Source organism: Carlito syrichta, unplaced genomic scaffold, assembly GCF_000164805.1.
Source record: "Carlito syrichta isolate Samal-C Ts95f unplaced genomic scaffold, Tarsius_syrichta-2.0.1 Scaffold302375, whole genome shotgun sequence".
Taxonomy (NCBI): domain Eukaryota; kingdom Metazoa; phylum Chordata; class Mammalia; order Primates; family Tarsiidae; genus Carlito; species Carlito syrichta.
In genome coordinates, this window is record NW_007246471.1 from 272,160 (window position 1) to 298,739 (window position 26,580).

The following is a 26,580-nucleotide window of genomic DNA, read 5'->3' on the forward strand; positions in this document are numbered from 1 at the left end:
CAAGTAAGTGAGGCTGACCTTAATTTGACCAAGTTCTAAAAATTAAGAGTCAGTGGTTTCACTAACTGTTATACAGTTGGTTTTAAGTGATGAACATGGCTAGATATCTGGTATCACAGCTTAAAAATCCTCAGCAGAGGAGTTGGAAGAGACATAGTTCTGGAAACAGTCATCAAGTTTTTGACCCTTAATAGTACTGTAACCTTCTATAGAGATGTACTCTCATTAAAAAAATACAAATATAAAGTACATATGGCCCATCCATATGATAGATTATTATGCAAATAAAAATTGTGATTTTGGAAAATGTTATAGAATGGAAACAGCTTACAATAAACATTTTAGTACAGTAGATTGCAAAATCTTATAAACTAGTATGTTGTTAAAATTGTATGTATACATTAAAAATATCAGTCAAAAAAATAGAGCTAGGCATGTTGGTGCATGAATGTATTCCCACCTATTCAGGAGGCTGTGGTAGGAAGATCGCTTGAGTCCAGGAGTTTGACTCCAGCCCAGGCAATATAGTGAGACCTTGTCTCTTTAAAAAAGAAAAAAAGAGAAGGAAAAAAGAAAAGAAAAAAGGAATAAATACGTAATAAAAAATAAATATACCAAAATGTTAATATTGTTATCTCTAGATGGTGAAATTATAGGCAATTTTTGTCTTTCTCTTTGTACTTTTTAAATGCCTTTTAAAATCCATAGTGGGCTAAGGCATACTATGGAGCAGGGGTCCCCAGTGTTGCCTATTAGGAACTGGGCCGCACAGCAGGAGGTGAATGGCAGGCCAGAAAGCAAAGCTTCACCTGTATTGACAGTTCTCCTCATCATTCACATTACTTCTGGCTCTGTCTTTTGTCACATCAGTGGCGGCATTCGATTCCTATAAGATTGTGAACCCTATTGTGAACAGCACATGCAAGGGATCTAGGTTGTGCACTCCTAATGAGAATCTAGTGCCTGGTGATCTGAGGTGGAACTGAGGCAGTGATGCTAGCGCTGGGGGTAACTCCAAATACAGACTAATGTTAGCAGTAAGATTTGACTGCACATCCCCTTCCACCTCCTTCCAGTCTATGGAAAAATTGTCTTCCATGAAACTGGTCCCTGATGCCAGAAAGTTTGGGGACCACTGTCATAAAGAATTCATCACAGGATTGGACAGAGCCTTGTCCATAGCCAGAAATCAAATTTAGGAAGATGAACTGTCATACATCTCAAAACTAGGACAAAGTTAAGGAATCTAATTGTCAAAAAGGAAAGAAGTCAGGTAGTTAGAGTTTTTTCTAAGAGAAAAATAACCTCCTCTTAGTTAAACAAGTACCCTTTGGTGTTTATTTTATCCCTCTCATTGAATGTAGTTAGTCAGGCACCTGTGCACCTGCGTCCAAAAAAAGGCAGTGTTTCTCACAGGCACTGAGGCAGAATGAAATTCTTACAAGCCATAGCCCCAAGAATCAAACTTCCTTAAAGTACCACTAAACTTACTATTAAACTTACTATTACCATTAAACTTACGAGAGTATACTTTTCACCTCGTATTTTATTGCTACACCACATAACTGTTGCCCTTGAAAGCGCTGAAGTAGTTTATTGACCTGAATAGTGAAATCATTCAGTATTTGTGGTCATATCATTTTCCTTTATAGAAAGTTGTATCTACCTGTTCAGGTAAATATAAAAAATAAATAAATAATTTTTAAAAATTAAAAAAAAGAAAGTCATATCTACTGACAAGTAAGAAATATTGTTCTTTTTTAGAATTTAATGTGTCACCAAAGTTGTGGTCACATTTTAAATGCTACTCTAGGGATCAGCAAACTATGGACCCCAGGACCCCAGACCAATATTGGCCCACTGCAAATAAAGTTTTGTTGGAATATAGCCATCCCTGTTTATTTTTATATCATTTATGGCTGCTTTCTAGCTACATCATGCTACAGTGTTCTATAGAGTTGACTAATTTGAAAGAAACCATATAACTGCAAAGCTTAAAGTACCACCTAGCCCTTTACAGAAAAAGCTTGCACATTCCTAAGTTATACAATTCTTAGATGTCATACATTTTTTTTTTTTTTTTGAGTTGGAGTCTCACTCTGTCGCCCAGACTGAAGTGTAGTGGCCGCTCCCGGCCACCGCAGCCTCGACCTGCTGGGTTCCGGTGATCCTTCTGCCTCAGCCTTCCAAGTAGCCGGAATTACAGGCATGCGCTACCACACCCGGCTGATTTTTTTATTTATTGTAGAGATGAGGTCTCGCTGCCCAGGCCGGCTCAAACCTGCGGGCTCAGGCAATCTACTCACCTCAGCCTCCCAAAGGCACGGGATTATAGGCTGAGCTTTTAAAAAGCTTTGTTGTTGTTGCTTAATGGTAATTTACTCATTCTTGGTCAATATAGTGGCTCACAAATGTATTCCCAACACCTTGGGAGGCCAAGCTGGGAGGATTACCTGAGCCCAGGAGATCAAGACAAGCCTGACCAACATAGCAAGACTCTGTCTCTACTTTAAAATTTTTTTTTAAATTAAAAAATAAATTACTAATTCCTTTGTCTTAACAATAATTTTGTGAGATAATTGTATATATTAATTAACTAATTGTTGATAGGTTACCAGCAAGCTAGTTCATCATACAAGATTCAAATGGCTGAAGTTGGAGGACTGGCAAAAACAATGGTCCAGTCAATGACCTTGCTTGAAAATCAACTTGTTGAGAAACTTTGGGTACTTAAAGTTCTACAGCATCTCTCGACTTCTGGTTTGTATAATATTACTAAGTTTGAACACTTCATTGTCAGCTATTTTTTGTTTCCTTTTAATAAGGTCAGTATTATAAAAAATACTTTTAAAAATCTATTTTCAGAAGTTAATTGTACTTTAATGATGAAAGCACAAGCAGCCAGTGGAATCTGTGTTCACCTCAATGACCCAGATCCTTCAGGACAGCTTCTGTTTCGTTCATCAGAAATACTTTGGAACTTATTGGAAAAATCTTCAAAAGAAGAAATTGTTCAACAGCTTAGTAACTTGGAATGTTTGTTGTGAGTATATGTGGTTAGATAGGACTGTCATTTAGCCTTAAAATGATAGTGGCATAATTACCACCTTTGTTTGAATCTTTGCTTAGTTGGGCTTTTGATTTATGTAATGGCTGTGTTTTGGGACATCTTTTTTTGTGCCATGGTATAAATTAATTTGCATATAACAAGCCATGCTTTTCTAACAAGCTCTTAAAGTGGCTTGTTAAGACTAAATTAGCCAGGCACAGTGGCTCATACCTGTAATCCCAGCACTTTGGGAGGCTGAGGCGAGAGGATTGCCTGAGCCCAGGGGTTCGAGACCAGCCTGGGCAACTTGGTGCGACCTCATCTTTACAAAATCAAAAAATTAGCCGGGCATTGTGGCACATGCCTGTAGTTCCACATACTTGGAAGGCTAACGTGGGAGGATCGCCTGAGCCCAGCAAGTCAAGGCTGCAGTGGCTGTGAGCATACTACTGCACTCGAGCCTCCAACTCAAAAAAAAAAAAAACCCAAATTATGCCCTCAAATACAATATAGAAAGTAAAATTAGACATTAGAAGAACAATTTTATTTATTCATTTAGCAACTCTATTATCTAGTGCTTACTATCTTCCAGATATTGCAGTAAGCATTAGCAATGAAATGTGAATAAGCCTAAATTACTGATTCACTTTTTCAATGAATAATTATCATCTGCTTTGTGTCAGGGTTAGTACTAAGCCATAGAAATACAACTGAAAACTACAGGCATGGTCTCTACTTTAATAGAATGTATATTATACTAGGATAGATGGACAAGTAAATAGGCAATCAAAAGGGAATATACGAAATATTATTAAAGAGAATATGGAGAAATGCTACATGTTCTTCAGAAAAAGATGAAGTAGTACATTTTTGTTTGCAAATGACTGCAAGCTCAACCCAACTGAATTAAGCATACGGAAAATGTATGGGTGCATGTAATTACAAAGTCAACCATAAAACTGGCTTCATGTGCAGCTTTATTCAAAGCTCAACAAATATTAGGAGTGGGTCCTTTCTTCATCTCTCTGCACTGTCTTCTACCCTATAGGTTTCATTTAGTGAGACCTAAGGATATTCACATCATCAAGCAGAGGAGAAGCCTTGATATCCTGAAAGCTCAAAGAAAAGTTTTTGAATTTTGTCTCTTTTGGCCCCAAATGTTCTGATGTTGGTCAGATGCCCATTCCAGAGTGAATTATTAATGTCAGAGGAAAGAATGCTCTGACTGGTGAAAAGGCAGCTGAAGGCAGTCTCACAAGACACGAATTTGGGAAGGAGTGAATGCCTCAGTACAAATAAGGGCGCTGTTATCATAAAAAGGGCAAGTGGGCCTCAGGAGGCAAAGCTACAAGTGTCTACTGTAGAGGGAATCTAATCTAGATTCGGAGAGTTAAGAACTGCTTCCTAGTGAACCCTAATCTAGTATCTGAATGATAAGTGGGAATGCAACATAGAAAGGTTTTACATGCAGAGAGTATCCTAGATGGGGGAACAGAAGTGAAAATAGAATTTAGCAAAATTAAAAAACTGAATTTCAGTATGATGAGAGCAAAAAGAACAGGGTAGAATAGTGAGAGATGAGGCTAACAATGTTAGCAGGGACCGTAACATGAAAGACCTGATAAGCCTTCTTAGAAAGGTAGGAGTTTATTCTGAGAACAAAGAATATTATTTAAATAGCTTAAAAAGAAAAATGACATGATTGAATTATTTATTTTAGAGTGCTCTCTTTGACCACTATGTGTAGACTGGTTTAGTGAATTCTTATCAAGTACATAGTGAGAGGCAGATTTGGAGGTGTAGGAAAGATTACGAATACTTTCAAATGAATAATATAATTTTAAAAGGGAGAGTTGGTTGGTAGACACTTAAGTAGTATTTCCATGGATGTGTGTGCTTTAGTTTGCACTGCTATAACAAAGTACCATAAACTGGGTGGCTTATAAACAACAGAGAGTTGTTTCTCGCAGCTTTGAGGGTTAGAAGTCTGATATCATGGTGCCGGGATTGTTGGGTTCTGGTGAGGGTACTCATTTGGACTGCAGACTACTGACTTTTCATGTTCTCACATGGAGAAAAGAGAGCTCATGGAGATACCTTCTTAAGGGCACTAATCCCATTCACAAGTGTTCCATCTTGACCTTCTGATCCCTTCCTAATACCATCACATTGGGGGTTAGGATTTCAACGTATGACACAAGCATTCAATCCATAACAATATGGTTTTTACTTTCTAGGACTTTGAAGGAAGTATTTAAAAACCTGTTTGTGAGAGGTTTTAGTCATTATGATCATCAGCTTAGAAATGATATATTAGTGATCACTACAGTTATAGCTCAAAATCATAGTGCACCAATGATTGTAAGTATTAATCAAATTGCATTCATTTAAATTGTGGAATTGGTGGGTGTTGTAATATTTATTATGTATTTTGTTGTAATGCCAAGTTATGATGTAATATCATAATGGTCATCAGTATACTTATACACTGCCAATTCTTCTTTGCATTCCTTTGGAAATATGGAGTCCTTCTCATAGTTTATGATTTGCATGTATATTTACCACTTGTAATGTATTTCTCTCCTTCCTAATGATTCAAGTTTCCATCTGGCATCATCTCTCTTCATATTTTATGATTTACATTCATATTTGCTACCTGTAATGTTTTCCCCTCCTTCCAAATGAGCCAAGTTTCCATTTGGCATCTTTTCTCTTTCACTAGAAGAACTTTACTATTTCTTGTGGTGTAGAGCTTTTGGCTGTAGCAACAAATTCTCTCAGTTTACTTTTCTCTGAAAATAACTTTAGTTCATCTTAACTCTTTAAATGTATGTTCACTGAATACTGAACTCAAGGCTGAAAAAAATTTTCTTTCAGCATTTTTCTTTTAGCACTGTCTTTTCTTTTGGCACAGTCCATTGTCTTCTGGCCTCTATTATTATTTCAAATCATTGTTCCCTTGTATACAATGTATCATCTTTTTTACTCTGGCTATTTTCAGGATTTTTACTCTATCGTTGGTGTTTGGCAGCTTTTGTTGGATGTGCCAAGGTATTATCTCCTTTGTATTTATTCTGCTTAACCTTCATAGAAAAAGAATTAAAACATGAAGAACATTTTTAAAAACTAAAACATGAAGAATATTTTTTTAAAGTCTCAAACCCAATTTGGAGAATTTTTGGCCGTAACTTCCTCAAGTTCTCTTTCCCTTTTCCTTCTAGGACTCTGTTTACTTATGTTTTATTTCTTAATATTGTTTCATAGATTTGTGAGGTTCTGTCATTTTTTTCAATTATTTTTCTCTATATTTTTTAGACTGGATCATTTGTATTAGTCTATATATTTAAATACACTGACTATTTCTGTCATCTCCATTCTGCTGTCAATTCCGTCAGTATATATTTATTTCCTTTTTTTTTAGTTTTAGAATATATTTTTGATTTATTTTTATGGTGTCTGATTCTATACTGAAAGTTCTTATCTTTCCATTCATTATAAGTATCTTTTCTGTAGATTCTGGCTTGCTCCTCTCAAGAGTATTTTCTAAATTAACATGTATTTAACTTGGCTATACTCATCCCTGTGGTGGATGGAAGTCCAGCTCAATTCAATTCTTCTTACCTGGGATGCCTGAGTATTTTCTGCACTTTTGTGGTTCAAGCAATAGCTAGAAATTTGAAGAGTTTATACATAAAATTTGGTGTTCCCACTCTCTGACTCTCTCTGTTAGGGGGTTTCTCCCTTGACTTTCCAGTGTCTGTGGTTGCCTCTGTCCGCTAGTTCTTTAGACCACAGTGTTACTCTTGAGTTTTAGTATCTCTACAAGGTGCAGAATATGGCCTGCTCTCAAACCAAAAGCCATTAAATAAATAATGGGAAACTCACTTAACACCATTGCCTTCTTCAGAATCCTGATTTCCTTCCAGTGTCTACTTACTCTTAGTCACAAGGTGGTTGTTTTAGATTTTGTTCTGAGTTTATCATTGTTACCAGCAGGAGGATTTATCTTATAAAAGCTACTGATCCATACCAGAAGCTTAGCCTCCTCATATTTTATATTGTAAAAAGCATCGCTTGAAATTCTGGAATAGAGATCTTTTGCAACAATATTTACAAGTCATAAAATACATACCATAAAATACATACTTTCTAGTTGTGCTTCAAAGAACTGGCTGTGAAGGCCTCAACCCTCTATCAGTGGGCATCAAGTTGTCCAAACATAAGAGTGATGGAATTCATACTGTGCAAATAGGGAAACAGTCCTACATGGCATCCTAGTTAAGGCTGCAATTTATAGGTGGACCTTTGTGTTTCTTTGGAAGCCCCTGGTCAGTTAGTAAGTTCTCATCACTGTCCTTGCAAACATTCAGATAAATTTCATGAATGTGAGCCAAAAGAATAACATCTTCATCATTTAAAAAACCATATGAATCCTAAAATTATAGGAATCCCAGGGTTTGCCCCTCTAAACACTCCCTAATGTTCAAAGTCCAGCTAGAATATCTGTCAGGAAGGAGTTCCCTCATGCTAAAACAATTGCAACTCTAGTAATTCTTCAGGGCTTTTCATGTTAAGTAGGAACTATTTTGTTATATCTCTTGACCAAACATTTGACATAATTAGAATGACTGGGGTAGGAGTGGGGATGTTTAAGAAGAAAAGCTGTTGTAAATAACTGAATTTTACCTCCTTATTGTGTCACTTGAAGGTATAAATAATGAATTATAGAAGTAACTATAAAGATCTAATATGTTTGGGGTTCTTATCAATTTTTAAGCAGTATCTTTTAAAATATACATAGAATCATGTAAGATATTTTTAGAACCTACAACAGTAAATTTAAAATTGAATAAATTACAAGTTTTTCTGGCTATATGCTTTTATTTTGTTTTTGTTGGGTTTTATTTTGCTTCAACTCTTACTATTTTTAATGCTTTATGAATTCAAATGAATAATAGGGGAATTTGATAAATGTACTTAAGTAGTAAGTAAATATAGGTAATTGTATCTTAACTTTCATCTGATTAATTCATCCTTCTGTTTGTTTTATGTATTTATAATAGGAATGTGGCTTTACCAAGGATTTGATACTATTTGCAACCTTTAGTGAAGGTAAAATTCATAACTTCTTACATTTATCTTGATGAGTCTGTATGTCATTTCAGCTTTCATTTTACTCCTTTTTTTTCCCCTCACAGTTAAAAGTCTAAATCCTTTGGTAAAAGGACTTAAGCTTTCTAATTCCCATGAAGATTTTGAGTTGAAGAAATTGCTATTCAATATAATTGTGATCTTATGTAAAGATTTACCTACCATACAGGTAAAGAGTAATCAAAACAGGAACATTAATATAAGTTGTCTTACTTTGTAGTATAACTTGTTTGCAGTCCTGACTGTAGATCTTTCCTCACCTCATATCTTTACCATATAAAGTAACAAACTCTTACTGGCTGATTTTTAGCTTTTAAAATTTTTCTTTGCTTATCTATTATTAAACAGTGAAGTACTTACATTTAAACCACATAAACCAAAGAAAAATAGTAGAACCTAAGAGATTTGATAATATATTTAGATCTCCTGAATAAGAGCATAAATGAAAGAAGTTCTACACGGGCCCATCCAGTGTGATAGTTTGTCTCTGGCCATAGCAACAAGGGATGATTTAATATTGGAGGAAATTGTTAACCTCTGTGATGTCAATCTCAAATGCTTATGAATCTACCTTTTACCACACAAATCTGGTGTCTTTAATTTTTAAAATTTTCTGTGAATATATCTTAATGCTTTGTTTCCTACATAACAGCATGATATAATTTGAAGAACACTGGAACTGAATTTCACTTTTGGCTTATCATCTGCTAGCTGTGTGACCTTGGCAAAATTACCTAGTCTCTCTGAGGTTCAGTTCCTCCTTCTATAACAGAAAGTTTATAATACTTCGGCCTTGCTCACACAGCTGTTGTGAGGTTGGAAAATGTATTTCTAACAATTCTGTTGGTAGTTTAGTTACTTGCTGCATTAAGAAAAATTTCTTTTTAGTCCTAAAACTCTTCTAAACTCCAAAGGATTACCACAAAAAAGAGGTGGGAGGTCATTCTATCAATATCATTATCGATAATATAAAGATGGGATAGTATAGCGGGAAAGGCGTTAGTTAGGCAGAATCCCAGTGCTGTCACTTTCTAGTTATATGGTGTTGGACAGATTGTTTGGTTTCTGTAAATCCCAGGTATCTCAACTTCAACGTGGGGATAGCAACTACCTCATGAAAGTATTGTGAGGATTTAAATAAGCTCAGCATTTTCTTAGTAATGCCACTTTGAAAAATATGATGAGGGACCCCCCGAAAACACAGAATTTATTTACAAAAAATTTATTCTTACATGTTTAAACTTCAGTCACCTTCAAAGTACTCTCCATTTGATGCAGTACACCTATCAAGACACTTTTTTCACTGCTCAAAACAGTTTTTGAACTCGTCAATTTTGACACTTTTTAGTGCTTCTACTGTTTTTTTTTTTATTTCACCTCTTTCACACTGACAAAACAGTTCCCATTGAGGACTTTTTTCACTCAGGGAAACAAAAAGTCACTTGTGGTGATATCGGGTAAATAGGGAGGGTGGAAGAACATGGGGGTCATGCCATTTTCAGTCAAGAACTGCAGAACACAGTGTGGTGTGGGCAAGTGCACTCGTAAATCACCCATCATGAAATAGGCAAATGCATTGAAAAAAATCTCCAAAAAAATTTTCACTGAAGCAGAACGCTTCCTCTTACATCAATGCTGGTACACTGAAGCTGATGGGTTCCTAGAACACTTACCTAGTGGGGGAAGCCTGCACTATGAGGGGCCCGCCTTCCAAAAAATAATTCCCTTTTTTTGGGTCCCCCTTCATATATATGTACACTTAAATGCTCAGAAAAAGAGGCCAGGCACAGGTCTCACGCCTGTAATTTCCAACACTTTGGGAGGTAGAGGTGAAAGGACTGTCTGAGCCCAGGGGTTTGAGACCAGCAAGACCTCTTAGCAAGACCTCGTCTCTGCAATGAATCAAAAAATTAGCTGGGCATGATGGCACATGCCTGTAGTTCCAGCTACTTGGAAGGCTGAGACTGAAGGATCACCTGAGCCCAGCAGATCGAGGTTGCGGTGTCCATGAGTGTGCCACTGCACTCCAGCCTGGGCAACAGAGTGAGACCCCTACTAAAAAAAAATAAATTTTGCCTTTATAATTATAATTTTGTTATTTGTGCCAAATATATAGAAAACTGTATAGAACCTAAATGAATTTTCTGAAATGCCAAATAGAAAATCATTCTGTAAAATATAGTTTATTATAGTAGAAAATCATATAACTATTAAAATGATAAGCATAAAGATAAAATTTACACTACAGTTTATAAATCAATTTTAATTGATAGAAAATTTTATAGACAAAAGAGTCAAGTAGCACATAGATTATAGTAAGCTTCCTAAATCACTTTGTAAGTAGTAGAATCACCTGTTGTATGTTATGTATTTATGACCCAGTAATAGTAGTGATGATATGTGTACCATCATTTACAGTTCCCAGGGTATCTTAAAAACATGGCCCACTTAATTCTCATGATAAAGCTAGAACTCTTGTATTCTTTCCATGTAGACTAGTAGGAAATTTAGAAAAAAATTTTAAAAAGGTTTAGCTTCAAAGGGTACACTTGCATGTTGTTACATGGACATATATTGTGTAGTGGTAGAGATTGGGTCTCAGGTGAAATTCATAATTGTTAATGTTTAAAAGGCTTGTAAAAATTAAATATAGCATATGATGTTTTAGTCTCTCGTAAACTATAAATATGCATCAGTCAGAATCAGCTAAGCCAGGCATGGTGGTACATGCCTGTAATCCAAATACTTTGGAAGGCCAGCACAAAAGGATCACTTGAGTCCAGGAGTTGGAGACCAGCTTGGCAACACAGCCATACCCTATCTCTACAAAAAATTAAAAAAATAGCCAGGCATGGTGGCACACACCTGAAGTCCCAACTACTCAGGACTCTGAGGCAGGAGGATCCCTTGAGCCCAGGAGTTCAAGACTGCAGTGAGCCAAGATGGTGCCACTGCACACCAGCCAGGGTGACACGCCAACTCAAAAAGAAAATAAGCTATAATATTAATTCTGTTGTTATAATAGCTATGTATTTTTATTTTATTTTTATTGAAATGATGGATTCAATAAAAGTTTTTAAATTAGGCACATAATTAAACATGACTTGTGACCTCACTGACATTTATTCGACAATGTTTATATAGATTCTGTTGTGTGTAAATATTCACTGTAGTCGTGTACTTCAGACAAAATTGTTTTTGTAGTTTACAACTGACTCTGTTAGATGTTTCCATTTAAAAAAAAAGAGTAGCTGGGCTCAGTGGCTCAACCTGTAATCCCGCGCCTTTGGGAGGCTGAGGTGAGTGGATTTCCTGAGCCCGTGGGTTCGAGACCCGCCTGGGCAGTGAGACCTCATCTCTACAATAAATAAAAAAAAAATCAGCCAGGCATGGTAGCGCATGCCTGTAATTCCGACTACTTGGAAGGCTGAGGCGGAAGGATCGCCGGAGCCCAGCAGGTCGAGGCTGCAGTGGCAGGGAGCGGCCACTGCACTCCAGCCTGGGCAACAGAGTGAGACTCCAACTCAAAAAAAAAAAAAAGAGTGAGGAAAGAAATGTTAGCAGTTTGTTTGCCCCCGATTTTCTACTCCTATGGTTTTACTGTAAGTAGGAACTAAATTACATAAATGAGCAGCATAGACAAAAAATAATAATATTGTCAGCTAGAGAGTACACACCTCAAAAAAGAGGATCAACTAACTGTTAGTGTTTTTTTGTTTTGCTCTGTATGTGTGTACCTATCATAATTAGGGACATTTAAGAAGGAAATATTTTGAATTGATCATCAGTAAAACATCAAAATACAGATCTTATATTTCATTGTCTGAGATTAAATTTTGTTTTGTTTTGTTTTTTTGAGACAGAGTTTCACTCTGTTGCCCAGGCTGGAGTGCAGTAGCATGATCACTACCTACCAAAGCCTTGAATTCTTGGGCTCAAGTGATCCTCCTGCCTCAGCCTACCAAACGACTGGGACTACAAGCATGTGCTATCACACCCAGCTAATCTTTCTATTTTTTGTAAAGGCAGAGTCTAACCATTTTGCCCAGACTGGTCTCAAACTGCTGGCCTCAAACGATCTTCCCACCTAGACCTCCCAAAGTGCTGAGATTATAGTCAGAGCCCCCACAACCGGCTTGAATAAAGTTATTTTAATTATGTTTCTAACAAAGTATCTTTTGCCCTTTTCTCTTAGCTATTAATAGAAGGCAAAGTTGTTCTGGCTTTGTTTACCTATGTTAAAAAACCTGAGAGACACAAAATAATGGAATGGTCTCCAGCACAGCATGAAGAATTACAGTTGCATGCAATTGCCACTTTGTCATCAGTGGCTCCTTTATTAACAGGAGAATATATGTCACATGAGGGAAATGCTCGAGTCCTTGCTTTTCTGGAATGGTGTGAGAGTGAGGGTGAGTGACCTGTTAAGATTCTTGTCAAAATTCTAATCTGCATATTTCAACTGAAGTCACAGTATGTGCATAGAAAAAGCAATAATGTTAACTAAAGTTAAGAGAAATTAAAATATGTAGACCTTCTTTTTTTTTTTTTTGAGTTGGAGTCTCACTCTGTCGCCCAGACTGGAGTGCAATGGCCGCTCCCAGCCACCGCAGCCTCGACCTGCTGGGCTCTGGCGATCCTTCCGCCTCACCCTTCCAAGTAGCCGGAATTACAGGCATGCGCTACCAGACCCGGCTGATTTTTTGATTTATTGTAGAGATGAGGTCTCGCTGCCCAGGCGGGTCTCGAACCCGCGGGCTCAGGCAATCCACTCACCTCAGCCTCCCAAAGGCGCGGAATTACAGGCTGAGCCACCGAGCCCGGCTCTGTCTTCTTTTTAATGTTGTTTTAGGAAAAAAACAGATTTCATTAAAAATAAAACATTAGTAAATGTTATAACAGTAGTTGATGAACATCTAAGAAATCATATGTGTAATTTGACTTAAATCGTTGTATTATTAGACCTATCCAAAAATAATATATAGGAAGGAAATAAATCCTGGCAGTGTTTTAATGCATTCATAGCAAATGTTTATCAAATGCCTACTGAGTACCAGATATTGTTTCAGCTGCTGAAAATACATTGGTGCTTAAAATAAATAAAAATGCTTACCTTCATGGAGCGTAAAACCTAGATCTATGGCAAGAAATAATGACTCTATATGTAGTCTACAAAATTAGCAGAGCCCCAGTTTGTATTTGTATTTTATTTCACTTCTTAGAAAGGAGATGAAAAATACATTAATGAGTTTAAAATTTTTATAAGGAAGATGCTACTTCTTTTTCTTTAATTTGGCTCTAGAAATAATTGTATATGGTGCATTTTTATCAGATCAGGAGTATCTATAAAGAAGGAAAAAATTCTTTTATTTTTTAGTTTCCATTATGTTGAGCTATTAAATTTAGCCTAAATTTCTACTAAATAAAAAAATCATTCTGCCTTTTTTTTTTTTTTTTTTTGAGTTGGGGTCTCACTTTGTCACCGAGGCTTGAGTGCAGTGGCATGCTTGCAGCCACCACAGCCTCAACCTGCTGGGCTCAGGTAACCTTCCACCTCAGCCTTCCAAGTAGCTGGAACTACAGATGCGCACCATCACTCCTGGCTAATTTCTTGGTGTATTGTAGAGATGAGGTCTTGCCAAGTTGTCCAGGCTGTTCTCAAACTCCTGGACTCAGGCAGTCCTCTCACCTCAGCCTCTCAAAGTGTTGGGATCACAGGCATGAGCCACCACACCTGGCCTTCTGCTTATATTTTATTTTGTTTCTTTTTACAGAAGACTGTAAGGCAAAAGGGAAGAATGCTGGCTAACAAGTGGAAGACTAATAGCTAACAGTTACTGAGAACCTACTATGTGGTAGGACTTGAACACCTCACAAATATTAGGTCCTCTCCACAATCCTCGGAGATATAGGTATCATTATTATTCCTGCTTGTTAGTTGGGTTGAACTCAGTCTGAGAAGTTAAATAACTTGTTCCTGGCCACTGGAGTAGCCACAAGTGGCAGAGCAAGGAGTTAACCCAGGTTCTAGAACCCACCCTTTTAACCAGCAAGCAATAGTTAAAACAGTATTTTAAACTGTTTTTAGCTTGAAACATAAGCTACTTCTGAAAGAAACTTTGAAAGAAAGCATATTATAGAGAAGGGACAATTTGCCTTGCTGTTTATCAAGACTTATTATAAAACTCTAGTAATTAAAATTATGTGGAACTAAGTCATAGATAGACTAATAGCATGGAATATATGGAATTCTAGCATTAGAATTGATAATGCCAGTCAGCAAGAAAAAGATGGTGCTAGGGCAATAGGCTTTCCATGTGAAAAGTAAAAATCAGATCCTTTCCCTTTGTTAAAAAAAAAGAATCAATTGCAAAAATGAATTAAAGACCTAAATATAATTGTACCCCACATCTGTTTAAAAAAAAACAACAACATAAAGCTGAAAAGTTAAACTGTGAAACTCTTAGAAGAAAACATGGGAAAATATCTTTATGATAGACATCAGGGTAGAAAAGGCTTTCTGTAAAAAAAATTCATGAGCAGCCAGGCTCAGTGGCTCAACCTGTAATCACAGTACATGGGGAAGCCAGGGTGAGTGGATTGCCTGAGCTCACGGGCTTGAGAACAGCCCAGGCAACTTGGTGAGACCTCGTCACTACAATAAATCAAAAATCAGCGGGGCGTGGTAGTGCTTGCCTGTAGTTCCAGCTCCTCGGAAGGCTGAGGCGGAAGGATCGCCGGAGCCCAGGGGGTCAACGCTAGGGTGGCCGGGAGCGTGTCACTGCACTCCAGCCTGGGCGATAGAGTGGGGACTCTGACTTAAAAAAAAAAAAAAAAAAAAATCATGAGCTTAAGCCAAATAAGAAAAGATTGATGTATTTTTAAATTTCCTGATGTAAAGTAAATTATTAACTTTTCTCCACAGAGCCCTTCCTTAGTCATGGTAACAGTTTTCATGGTACAGGTGGTCGCGGCAACAAGTTTGCCCAGATGCGTTACAGTTTAAGACTCCTGAGAGCCATGGTCTTCCTTGAAGATGAGACTGTGAACACAGACCTTTGTGAAAAGGGAGCAATTCAGCAAATAATAGGTAAAGTATAACATGGTGGTTTACTGATAAAAGGGCAACATTTACAATACTAGAGGTTTTGTTTGAGATATTTTTCTACAAATTTATTTTGTCTTTATGGCTAGAAACTCCTGAATATTTTCTTAATTTTTGTTTCATATTGTTGCTATAAATCAATTTGTCTTCCTGTTGAAACATCATAATCACTAATTGTTTAAACATTCGTTTTCTCAATTCAGATACCATTTCATTTAGAATTATCATCATCACTCTCTTTTTAATGTGCTAGGTTATGTTTCATTCTTAGTAATAAGATCGATTTTGGCCAAAACTTTTGGAACATTTTAAAAGAGGACAACAGGGCCAGGTGTAGTGGTTCACATCTGTAATCCCAGCACTTTGGGAGGCTGAGTGAGGCAAGAGGAATACCTGAGCCCAGGAGTTTGAGACCAGTCTAGGCGACATACTGTGAAACCTTGTCTCTAAAAAAAAAAAAAAAAGGAGGATAACTTTACATTTTCCAATTCACCTGGCATACCAGAACACTGGTACACTGGTATATACAAAAATATACAAAGGAGCTTCATTTCTGGTGTGAAATATCAGAGTCTTCTTGATTTTTTTCAAACTGGCAATTGACTATGCTAAGTCAACTTATTCAACTTATTTCAAAATACATGCAATCCTAGTGTAAAATTCAGAACCCACAAACAAAAGCTGCTTTATCTTTTGTTATTTAAAAAATAAACAGTTCTCCAACCCTCACCTTTCCTTGACTTTGAAAATTAAGTACAATTTCACTCATTTCTATTCAGTGATTGCTTAATGAGTAAATGATATAATCTGCTAGATGTCAGTTAATTACCTATGCCTACTCAAAAACTCTTCTACTCGTTAAAGTGTCTTCTATCATTAGAGGACTGGTGCATTGCCCTCCAATAGTGATAATTGTGAGGAAGAAGAACCATATGGAGATGGGATCTAATCTGAAACATTTACCTTCTTGCCAGGTTTGCTTGGGATGACCAAACTTAAGAGTATATGTGTCACTCGTGCACATTCCATTGCACAGAACTGTTATAAGGTCCCAGCCTAACAGAGGAAGTCCAGGAAATATAATCTTCCACATGTCCAGGAAGAAGTCTTAATCCTACCTGGGCTGGGGATGTAGGATAGGGAAAAGGGAAAATATATAGTAAAGGTTCTTCTCTTCTTAGAAGCATTTCCCTTTAACTGGAAAGAAGCTGGTCTTTAGCATGTCAAATTCTTGGAGGCAGGGCCCTTGTCTTACTGAATCTAATGGGACTTTGTGGTAGTAATAATTATATTTTACATATTTTTTTACAATTTTAAGTGAAATGTTCATATACTTTCTGTGTAGGTGCTTGAGTTACAAACATGTATAGAGCAGAACACTGGATCCTGCCCTTGGTGAGAACAAAAGAAAATACGTATATCATAGAAAGATGGCATGTATTACCGTGTGCCACAATTAGGTATTTAACAAGTAATATAGAGAGAAGATGTTACAGAAACAAAGAGGCTTGGGTATTTTTCAAGGCTAGGTAGTCTTAATAGGATCCTGTAATAAAGGTGTAAGGGTAGTTCCAAGGGGCAGGGACGAGGGGAGGATGGCCATCAAACAAGGGAATAGCAGGAGAAGAGACATGGTACTGAAATATGGATCTTGATATGTTCAGAGCTAGTTTAAGTGGAGCAAAAGTTTTATGAAGACAGATGATATAGGTTAATTGTATAGTCAGAGGTCAAACTGGAAAGAGTTTTGAGTGATCAACAACAGTTTGAACTTCATCCTCTCTAGGCATGGAGAGCCACAAGGGGTTTTGTTTAGTGAGGTTATGTACAATTTTAGGAAGAGGAGTCTGAAAGAAATAGAATGATTTAGAATACAACAAGGGTAAAGTCAGGGAGTTAAAGGGAACTTAAATATGGAGCAAATATTAATATTCTGTGTGTTACAAGCAGCAGGGAAAGTTAACACGCCTGCACCTAGGAAGGAGGGAGAATGAAATGATTGAAAAGAGAAGCAGACCTGTGACTTAGCCAGGTTGAATTCCTAGATGATGCTCCAGATAAAGGAACATAGGCCCTTCTGTCCGCGATATGCCCCTGCATTGAGCCTCCAGTGGTATCAACTAGCAGCTCTGATTCCACACCTGTGATTCATCCTGACAGGACCAAGAATAATCAGTCCCTCAGGACCAGCTATAGGGATAGGATGTGATGTCCCTGGCCCTTCTACTTTGGAACATAGCTCCCTACTTTCCAGCTAATGCCAGTGATTCCTTTAAAATATTTTTTCATTACTTTTGTTTCTCATTTAAAGCTTAAAGGAAAATTCTTTTTTGAGGCAAAATTTTATTGTGAATATCATTTAATCAGCCTTAGTGGCTTTGTTTGTTTTTGGAGTCAGGGTCACACTCTGTTGCCCAGACTGGAGTACAGTGGCATGATCAAGGCTCACCATACCCTTGACTTCCCAGGTTCAGGTGTACCTTCCACTTCAGCCTTCTGAGTAGCTGGGACTACAGGCATGAGCCACCATGCCTGACTAATTTCTTTTTTTTTTTGTTTTCTGTGGCGATGAGGTCTTGCTATGTTTTCCAGGCTGGTCTCAAAGTTTTGGGCTCAAGCATTCCTTCTGCCTTGGCCTCCCAAAGTGCTGGGATTACAGGCTGAGTCACCAAGCCCAGACAAAGGAGGGATTTTAAACGACTTGGTATACTGCTGTCTAAAGTTGTTGAAGACACTTTCAGGTAGATATGAGGAGAAGGTACAGGAAGAAATAATAGGACTGTAAAACTAGTCCTATTACTTAGAGAGGTCTTCTGCCTTTGCTTAAAATTAACTATTAACTCTTAACTATGAGCAGAGGAAGAGATGAGGCAAACTACTTAGGCGTTTTGGTCATATATTTGGAAAGACACTCATCTCTGTCTTATGAAACTATATTTTTAAACAGTTTGCTGGGAAAAAAATTTCAGGCTGTTATGGCTTCTTTTAATGACACTCCATGAATTCTGTTCTAAAATTTCTATATATGTGGGTCTACTGATTGTGTTGAGAAATTCTGTATGTGTGGGTCTACTGATTGTATTGAATGCTCAAGGAATTCATTTAGTATCCTTTGTCCACAGCTTCTAGGTTACTGTGCAATGAAAGTATCGTCTTCTAAAATAATTTATATAGCAGAAGAAATTTGTAAATGGGATTCCCAAAAAGTAATTGATCAAAATAAAACATGTCCAATAGCTTCCATTCTTTAAATTTTTTCATACCAGGAATCTTTAAAAATATAATGAGCAGGCCTAATGAAAAAGAAGAGGCCATTGTTTTGGAAATCCAGTCTGATATATTACTTATCTTATCCGGTCTTTGTGAGCATCATATTCAAAGGAAGGTATGTATGCCTGTGAAAGCTTTGTTCAAGCCTTCCAGTCACCTCATACTATGAACTTCCCTTTTTAGTAAGTACCATAAATCTTTTTAATCTTGTGAAATTTTAATGTTCTTTTTTATAATTAGAGTATAATATATATACAGTAGAAGGTACAGGTCTTGAATATATAGTTGAAAAGGTTTGGATGAATGTATATACCCATTTAACTAATACCCCCAATTAAAACATATAATATTGCCATCTCTCTTTAAAATCTCTTCACCCTCTTAAAAGCCATCCCCTCACCCACCTCCAGACAAACCACTATTTGGTTTTCTATTCCTATAGATTGGATTACCTATTCTTTAACTTCATACAAGTGCAGTCACACAGTATTTACTCATATATGTCTGATTTCTGTCATCCAGCATCATATTTCAGAAGTATAGCCAAGTTGTTGCATGTATCAGTAGTTCATTTCTTTTTATTGCTGAGCAGTATTCCACTGTATGAATATACCAGAATTTGCTTATCCATTCCCCTAGTGCTAGGCGCTTGGGTTAAGCTTCAGTGAACAATCTTGTACTACTCTTTTTGTAGACATAACGCTTTCATTTCTCCTAGGTAAATATCTAGGAGTGGAATTGATATATCATAAAATATGTGTATATTTATCTTTATAAGAAATGATCAAATAGTTTTTCAAAGTGAGCTGTACCATTATAAATGTTTGAGGTTTCGGTTGGGTTCATACATAAAACTAAGTTAGAAAAAGATTGTAATTCCTTTCCTTTTTTTCCTCTCTTGTTTTTTCCCTTTTTCTTTTCATTCTTTTCATTTTCCCCTTTTTCTTTCCTCTTTTTTCTTTTCTTCTTTTCTTTTTCTTCTTCTTTTTCCCAGCTGTATCACACAAATAGCAAATCTCTTCATGTTCCTCCTATCTTTTTTAGCTCCATAGTAAACTCTAAGTCTCAAAGGTTGGTAATTTAAATAGCAAGGAATACAACTGGAAAGATAAAATAAAAAACTGATTAAGGTTTCAATACATAGATTTTAAGTGAATGCATTCTTAACTCCAAGCTTTGATGCACCTTCTCCTTATATCCTACCATTTACTCTGGCTTGTGCTCTTTTGGAAAAATAATCATCTTGCTTACTGGGAACCAGAACTGAACAACAAGGCAGTGAGAAAGGTAATCAGTAAGGGAAACATTAAATGGTAGAAACTTTACATAAATTATTAAAAGGTTTAACTACCATATATGCTTAGTTCTCTCTTGGGATTATTAGAAAATCTGCCATGATAGTTATTATTCTCTAAGTATTGATCTGACATGATGGTAGACCACACTTATTATAACATGGAAGAAGATCAAGGGACAAGTCTTATGGCTTTTTAAAAATTTTTTTATTTTTTGAGCCGGAGTCTCTCTCTGTCATCCAGGCTGAAGTGTAGTGGCATACTGGACTCAGGTGATCCTTCCACCTCAGCCTTCCAGGTAACTGGAACCATAGGCATGTGCCACCACACCCAGCTGATTTTTTTGACGTATTGTAGAGATGAGGTCTCACCATGTTGCTCAGGCTGGCCTCAAACCCCTGAGCTCTGGCAATCTTCTCAGCTCCACCTGCCAAAGTGCTGGGATTACAGGCATAAACCACTGTGCCTGGCGGCTTTTATTTTTAAGAAAAAGAGAGAAAGGGGAAAAAGTTAAAAATCTAAAAAGACATTAATTTTGCCTGTTTATTGATACCCTCTCAAGATGATTGCCTTTGCAATAATTTGTCTTAAATTCCTGAGAAAAAGTGCACACACATCTTTAAAATTGTATTATAAAAACTATTTTCCAAACAATATTACTGTATTTCTCTGATAGAAAAATAATTTTCAAGGATAGGATAAAGAGGGGAAGGGACCGATTATTTATTTATTTCAATAAATAATTGAAAACAAATCTCTTAAAACAGGAAATTTTTGGAACTGAAGGAATAGATATAATTCTTCATGTAATGAAAACAGACCCTAAGAAGTTACAGAGTGGCTTAGGCTATAATGTACTTCTTTTTAGTACATTGGACAGCATTTGGTGAGTATTACTGTAACCAAGTTAGAGATAGAAATCACATCAGAGTGCTGCTTAATGACAACGGGGATACATTCTCAAAAATGCATCCTTCGGAAATTTCATCTTATGTGAGCATTATAGAGTATACGTGTAAAAACCTAGGTGGTAGAGCCTACTACACACTTGGGCTATATGGCAGAGCCAGTTGTTCCAATACAAACCAACAAAGCATGTCACTGTACTGAATACTATAGGCAGTTTTAACACTATGATAACTATTTGTTTATCTAAACACACGAAAGGTACAGAAAATACATGGTATAAAAGATAAAAAATGGGTACACCTGTTTAGAGCACTTACCATGAATGGAGCTTACAGGACTAGAAGTTGTTCTGGGTGAGACAGTGAGTGGTAAATGAATGTGAAGGCCTAGGACATTACTATGTACTACTGTAGGCTGTATATACACTGTACACCCACACTACAGTAAATATATTTTTTAAATATTTTTTCTTTCATAATAAATTAACCCTAGCTTACTCTAACTTTTTTACTTTATAAATGTTTTAATTTTTTTTAGCCTTCTGGCTCCTTTGTAATAATACTTAACTTGAAACACAAACACATTGTATAACCATATAAAAATACTTCCTTTACATCTTTATTCTGTAAGCTTTTTTCTCTTTTAAACATTTTAAAATTATTTTTACTTTTTAAGCTTTTTTGTTAAAAAAAACAAACAAAAAACTAAGACACAAACAAACACGTTAGCCTAGGCCTACACAGAGTCAGGATCATCAAGATGCCACTAGATGATAGGAATCAGCTCCATATAGTCTTAAGAGAAAGCTGGCAAATGTGCAATTTTATCATCATTGACCAAAATGTCATTTTGTGGTATATGATGGTATAAGAAAATTACCTCTGCAACTATGGATACCACTTTTCTTCCCTCAAAATCACACCAGAAAGATAACTCTGATCATGCTTTTTTCTTTTTGATAGTCCAAAAATGATACCAACATTCTTTGAAAGTAATTTTGCCCACTCAAAGCTACTCTTCTAAGGAGGCAACAAAAAATAAACCCAGAATTTATTTATTAAAAAATTGTATATGTATTCTTACATGTTTAAACTTCAGTCACCTTCAGAATACTCTCCATTTGATGCAATACACCTATAGAGATGCTTTATCCACTGCTCAAAACAGTTTTTGAACTTCTCAATTTTGATACCTTTTAGTGCTTCTGCTATTTTTTGTTTCACCTCTTCAACATCGGCAGAATGTTTCCCTTTGAGGACTTTTCTCATCCAGAGAAACAAACAAAAAAAAGTTGTTCGAGGCAAAAGCTGGTGAATGGGAGGGTGGGGCATGGAGGCCATGCCATTTTTGTTCAAAAACTGCTGAACATTCAGCCCAGTGTGGGCAGGTGCCACACATAGTTCATGTAAATCAATCATCATGAAATGGGCAAATGCATTGAAAGAATCTCAAAAAAAAATTCACTGAAGCCAAATGCAGCTTCTCACAACAATACTAGGTGGTGCGCTGATGCCAATGGGTTCCTAGAACACTTAACTATTCAGGGAAGCCTGTACAAGTATTTTTTTATGGAGATCCCCTCATATATCTAAACTTAAATCCTTGTATTCGTGATTTAAATTAATTTCACTCTGGCATGATCTAAGAGAAACACAAAAATCTATTATTGCTCATATAGTGTTCTCCTTACACTGGAAAACTATTCGATTCTCTATCCATATACCTTTCACACACTTGAAAACCAGTTGATTAGGCACTTCCTCATTAATATAGTTTCCCAAACTTTTTAACATTCCCAAGGGCAAAAAAAAAAATACTGCTTTCTTAAGCATTAATTGGCCAAATTTTGTCACGGAGAAAATTACTTGAGTTACTTATATCATTAAATTTAACACAGTTATATTATTCTGTTTGGGTCACATGTATGAGAGACACACTGCAACACATTAAGTAACAAAACTCTGACGAATATTACTTTCCATAAGATCAAGAAACTAGATTTACCCACTGCAAATTCTCTGTTTAAATAGAGAGCTAGACTTCTCAGCTCTCTAAGTACACATATGAAATGCAGCTATTCCGCTATCTAGTTTGTTTTTTACTGTAGAGAAGAAAGGAACATAGTAATATGATCTTTTTTTAACTTTCAACAGTAAATTCTTTAAAAAATTTTTTTTCATTTTATGATGATGAGATTAACAGCAAATTCTTGTTGATGAAATCACTGTCCTAAGCATCATAAAAAATTCAGAGATGAGCTTTGATGAGTACCACTCTTACAATTAAACAATATATTGGGATTTAGAGGTTACTACACAAAATATCTTGATGTTTCCTAATCCCTTCTTTATTTATTGCATCATAATTTTACTAAAATAAAAATATGTTAATTTTATATATCTGTGGTTTTTATTATAATTTTAAATCCTTTGAATAAGAGATAAGGAAGAAGTAACAAGTAAGTAAATGAAGTGTAAGTCATTTTATTTCGATCATATGAGCACCTAATCCATACCTCATAGCATTCCAATTTGGCACAGGAAATACCTCTAACAAACGTCAGGATAGAATTTCCTCATTTGTTCCTGATTGCTTTAAAATACCTAAAACATCCTAGAGCATTCAGAATTACTATTTCATTAACACATAAAAATTAACTCCAAGTATAATCTACTTGTCACCCTTTTGGGGCCTAGTAAATACATAATTATTTTCCTGTCACTACTGAGTATAATTAATTCAGGTTTATCACTTGCATTCTTATAGGTGGCTTGTGTTTTTTAAAATGTGTTTTCCAAGTATTTTTCTTTTTAATGTGCATATCATCCTAGTTTTAGTTTTTATTGAAATACAATATACATGCAAAAACATAAATTATATATATATATTTAATAGCATATTTTCACAAAATTCTCACCAAAAATATGCATGCAACCACCATTCCCATTAAGATATACAGTATAATGGCAACCCTGATGTCTTCTTCATCCCCCTTCCATCTCAATTCCTCTCTCCTCCTCCCTAAAGGTAACCATGCTGATTTCTATAATAGGGATTCATTTTGCCTGTTTTTGAATTAGTGAAATCATATACGATATATTCTTTTGTGTCTCACTTCTGTCTTCATGTTTGTTGAGTATACCATTAGTTTGCTCATTTTTGTTGCTGGGTAATATCCCATTATATGAATATACCACAAGTTATCCACTCTATTGATGGGTATTTAGTTGGTTTTCTAGTTTGGGATAATTATGACTTATACATAAGCAAATATTTTGTGCATATATTTTATTACATGTACATACATATTTCTATTGAATATATACCTAGATGTAAAAATGCTAGATCATACAATATTTGTTCAACTTTAGGAGATAATGTCAAACATCTTTCCAAAGTTCTTACATTACACCTTCCCAGTAAGTGAGGAGATTTCTCATTGCTCCACACCCTTCCCAAGACATTGCATCATAAATATTTTTAATTATAGCCATTCTTATGGACTTGTGCCATAGTCTCCTTGTATTTTATTCACCATGTGAATATCTTCTTTTTTGGAAACTGCCTATTTAAGTCTTTTGCTCACTTTTCTACTGTATTTCCTATGTTTTTAAATGTACTTCTTTGTATAGTAGATATCCTGGATATGAGCCCTTTTCTGTTAAATATATTCTGCAACTCCAAGGCTTGCTTTTCACTCTCTTTTGTTGAACCAATAATCCTAATTTTAGTGTGGTCCAATTTATCCTTCTTTTCCTTTATGATTAGTACTTTTAGTGCCCTGTTTAAGCAATCTTTCCTTAACCCCACAGTCATGAAGCTTACCACCTGTTTTTCCTCAAGAAGCCTTAATGTTCTACATTTCACATTTAGACCTATAGTTTACCTGGAATTGATTTTTCTATGGTGTGATGTGAAGTACAGGTTTTGTTTTTTTAAGTCAGAGTCTTACTCTGTCACCCAGCTTAGAGTGCAGTGGCATGCTTACAGCCACCACAACCTCAACCTGCTGGACTCAGGCAATCCTTCCACCTCAGCCTTCCAAGTAGCTGGAACTACAGGCATGTGCCATGATGCCCAGCTAATTTTTTTTACTTATTGTAGTGATGAGGTCTCGCCAAGTTGCCCAGGCTGATCTTGAAGCCCTGGGCTCAGGCACTCCTCTCTCCTCTGCCTCCCAAAGTGCTGGGATTACAGGCATGAGCCACCAGGCCCAACCCAAGTTTTGCTTTGTTTCATGTGGATGTAATCCAGTGCTGTTCATGGATAAACCATCCTTTACCTACTGCTTTGCAGAGCTTTCTTTGTACAAACCAAGTGTTCGTTTTGGGGGGCCTATTTCTAGGCTCTCTGTTCTGTTGATCTTTTGTCTATCTTTCTGTAACATTGTGCTGTTTTAATAATTAGGGCTTTTTTATTTTAGATTGGAAAATATAGTTTATTTAAAAAGTAGATTAGAGAAGAGAGAGGAGATTCACCTCCTCAAGGTAGGGAAGTGGGCCAAAGCCAAGAAACATGGTGGCCATAACTCAAAGAGCCTTGTGGACACATTAGAGTTTAACAAAACAATTGCCAATTAGATCTTTTTAAGAAGTCCGAACATCTGGCAGAGTAAGTCTTCCTAGTTGTTTCTTTTCCACTAAGATTGCCTTAGCTTGTGTTGACTGTTTACATTTAATATTGTATCTCAAGGTTCTCCAGAGAGACAGAACCAATAGGAAAAAAACACATATACATATATATACACACATACAGGGTGCCAAAAAATGTACAATTACAAAAAATGAATACAAGTCACATTTGACTTATGAAATTACAGGAGGTACTCAAAGTGGTTATCATCAGCATCCAGACACTTCTAATTATAGCTAACTACTGCAGGACTTGTTGCTGTGCGAGGCCTCCTGGATCTTCCCTTGTGCACATCACACACAGTACCATGCATCTCAAACTTATCACAAATGTGTGCAGCTGTTAGGCCTGTTGGAGGTTCTGTTGCGTACTCACTCTTCCATTGTTATTATATTTCCACAATGTTCTGAAATTCCAAATACCACTTCAAAATGGTCTTGCACTCCTCCAACAACAACCGTGCTTTCCGCCATTTTTGTTGACTGTCCTGCCTGTCGCATGGTGACACTAACAGTCATTTGATTATTGCCATCTTTTGCACGAACATTGTACTATACATTGCTACTGTAATTAAATTCAACTTCAAAAAATAATATATAGATAGTATCTCTTAAAATGTGTATACTTTTTTGGGCACCCTTGGGGGTGTGGTATGTGTGTGTGTATGTGTGTGTGTGTGTGTGTGTGTGTGTGTGTGTATAGAGAAAGAGATTTATAAGGAGTTGGCTCATACAATTATGAAGTATGAAAAGTCCTAAGATCTACAGTCAACAAGCTGAAGACTCAGGAGAACCCATGGTGTGGTTAGTTCTAGTCTGAGACTGAAGGTCTGAAGACCAAAAAACCAGTGTTCTAAGTACCAGTCTGAAAGATGGCATGCTTGAGACCTAAGAAGAGCACATATTTAGGGTTTGTTTTTTTTTTAATCAATATTTTTTATTATGATGTTGTAGGGTACAGTTAAGAGTTAGGTATACAATTATGTTTCATTCAGGCACCCTGTTAATAAGAGGTGTTTCCCCGTACCCCGACAGATATTTGCTACTGTTAATCCTATCTCCCTCCCCCGCCATAGATCCCAGTACCATCAGTCATTTTCTTATAGTATTACATTGGATGTTCAAGGTTCATTATATGAGTGAAACTTGTGATACTCAGATCTTTTGTTT

General features: G+C 36.3%; 1 protein-coding gene across 1 annotated transcript in view; it reads left to right on the forward strand.

Annotated features, from left to right (window-relative positions):
• Positions 1-20,760, forward strand: part of CFAP69 (cilia and flagella associated protein 69) — a 47,328-nt gene extending 26,568 nt beyond the window's left edge. The window contains exons 7-15 of the mRNA XM_008056469.1: positions 2,611-2,760; positions 2,866-3,043; positions 5,287-5,410; positions 8,113-8,161; positions 8,248-8,369; positions 12,396-12,612; positions 15,126-15,290; positions 18,572-18,690; positions 20,638-20,760. Coding sequence (XP_008054660.1) covers positions 2,611-2,760; positions 2,866-3,043; positions 5,287-5,410; positions 8,113-8,161; positions 8,248-8,369; positions 12,396-12,612; positions 15,126-15,290; positions 18,572-18,690; positions 20,638-20,760 — 1,247 coding nt within the window. The remainder of the gene's footprint in view (positions 1-2,610; positions 2,761-2,865; positions 3,044-5,286; positions 5,411-8,112; positions 8,162-8,247; positions 8,370-12,395; positions 12,613-15,125; positions 15,291-18,571; positions 18,691-20,637) is intronic.
• The last annotated feature ends 5,820 nt before the right edge of the window (positions 20,761-26,580 follow it).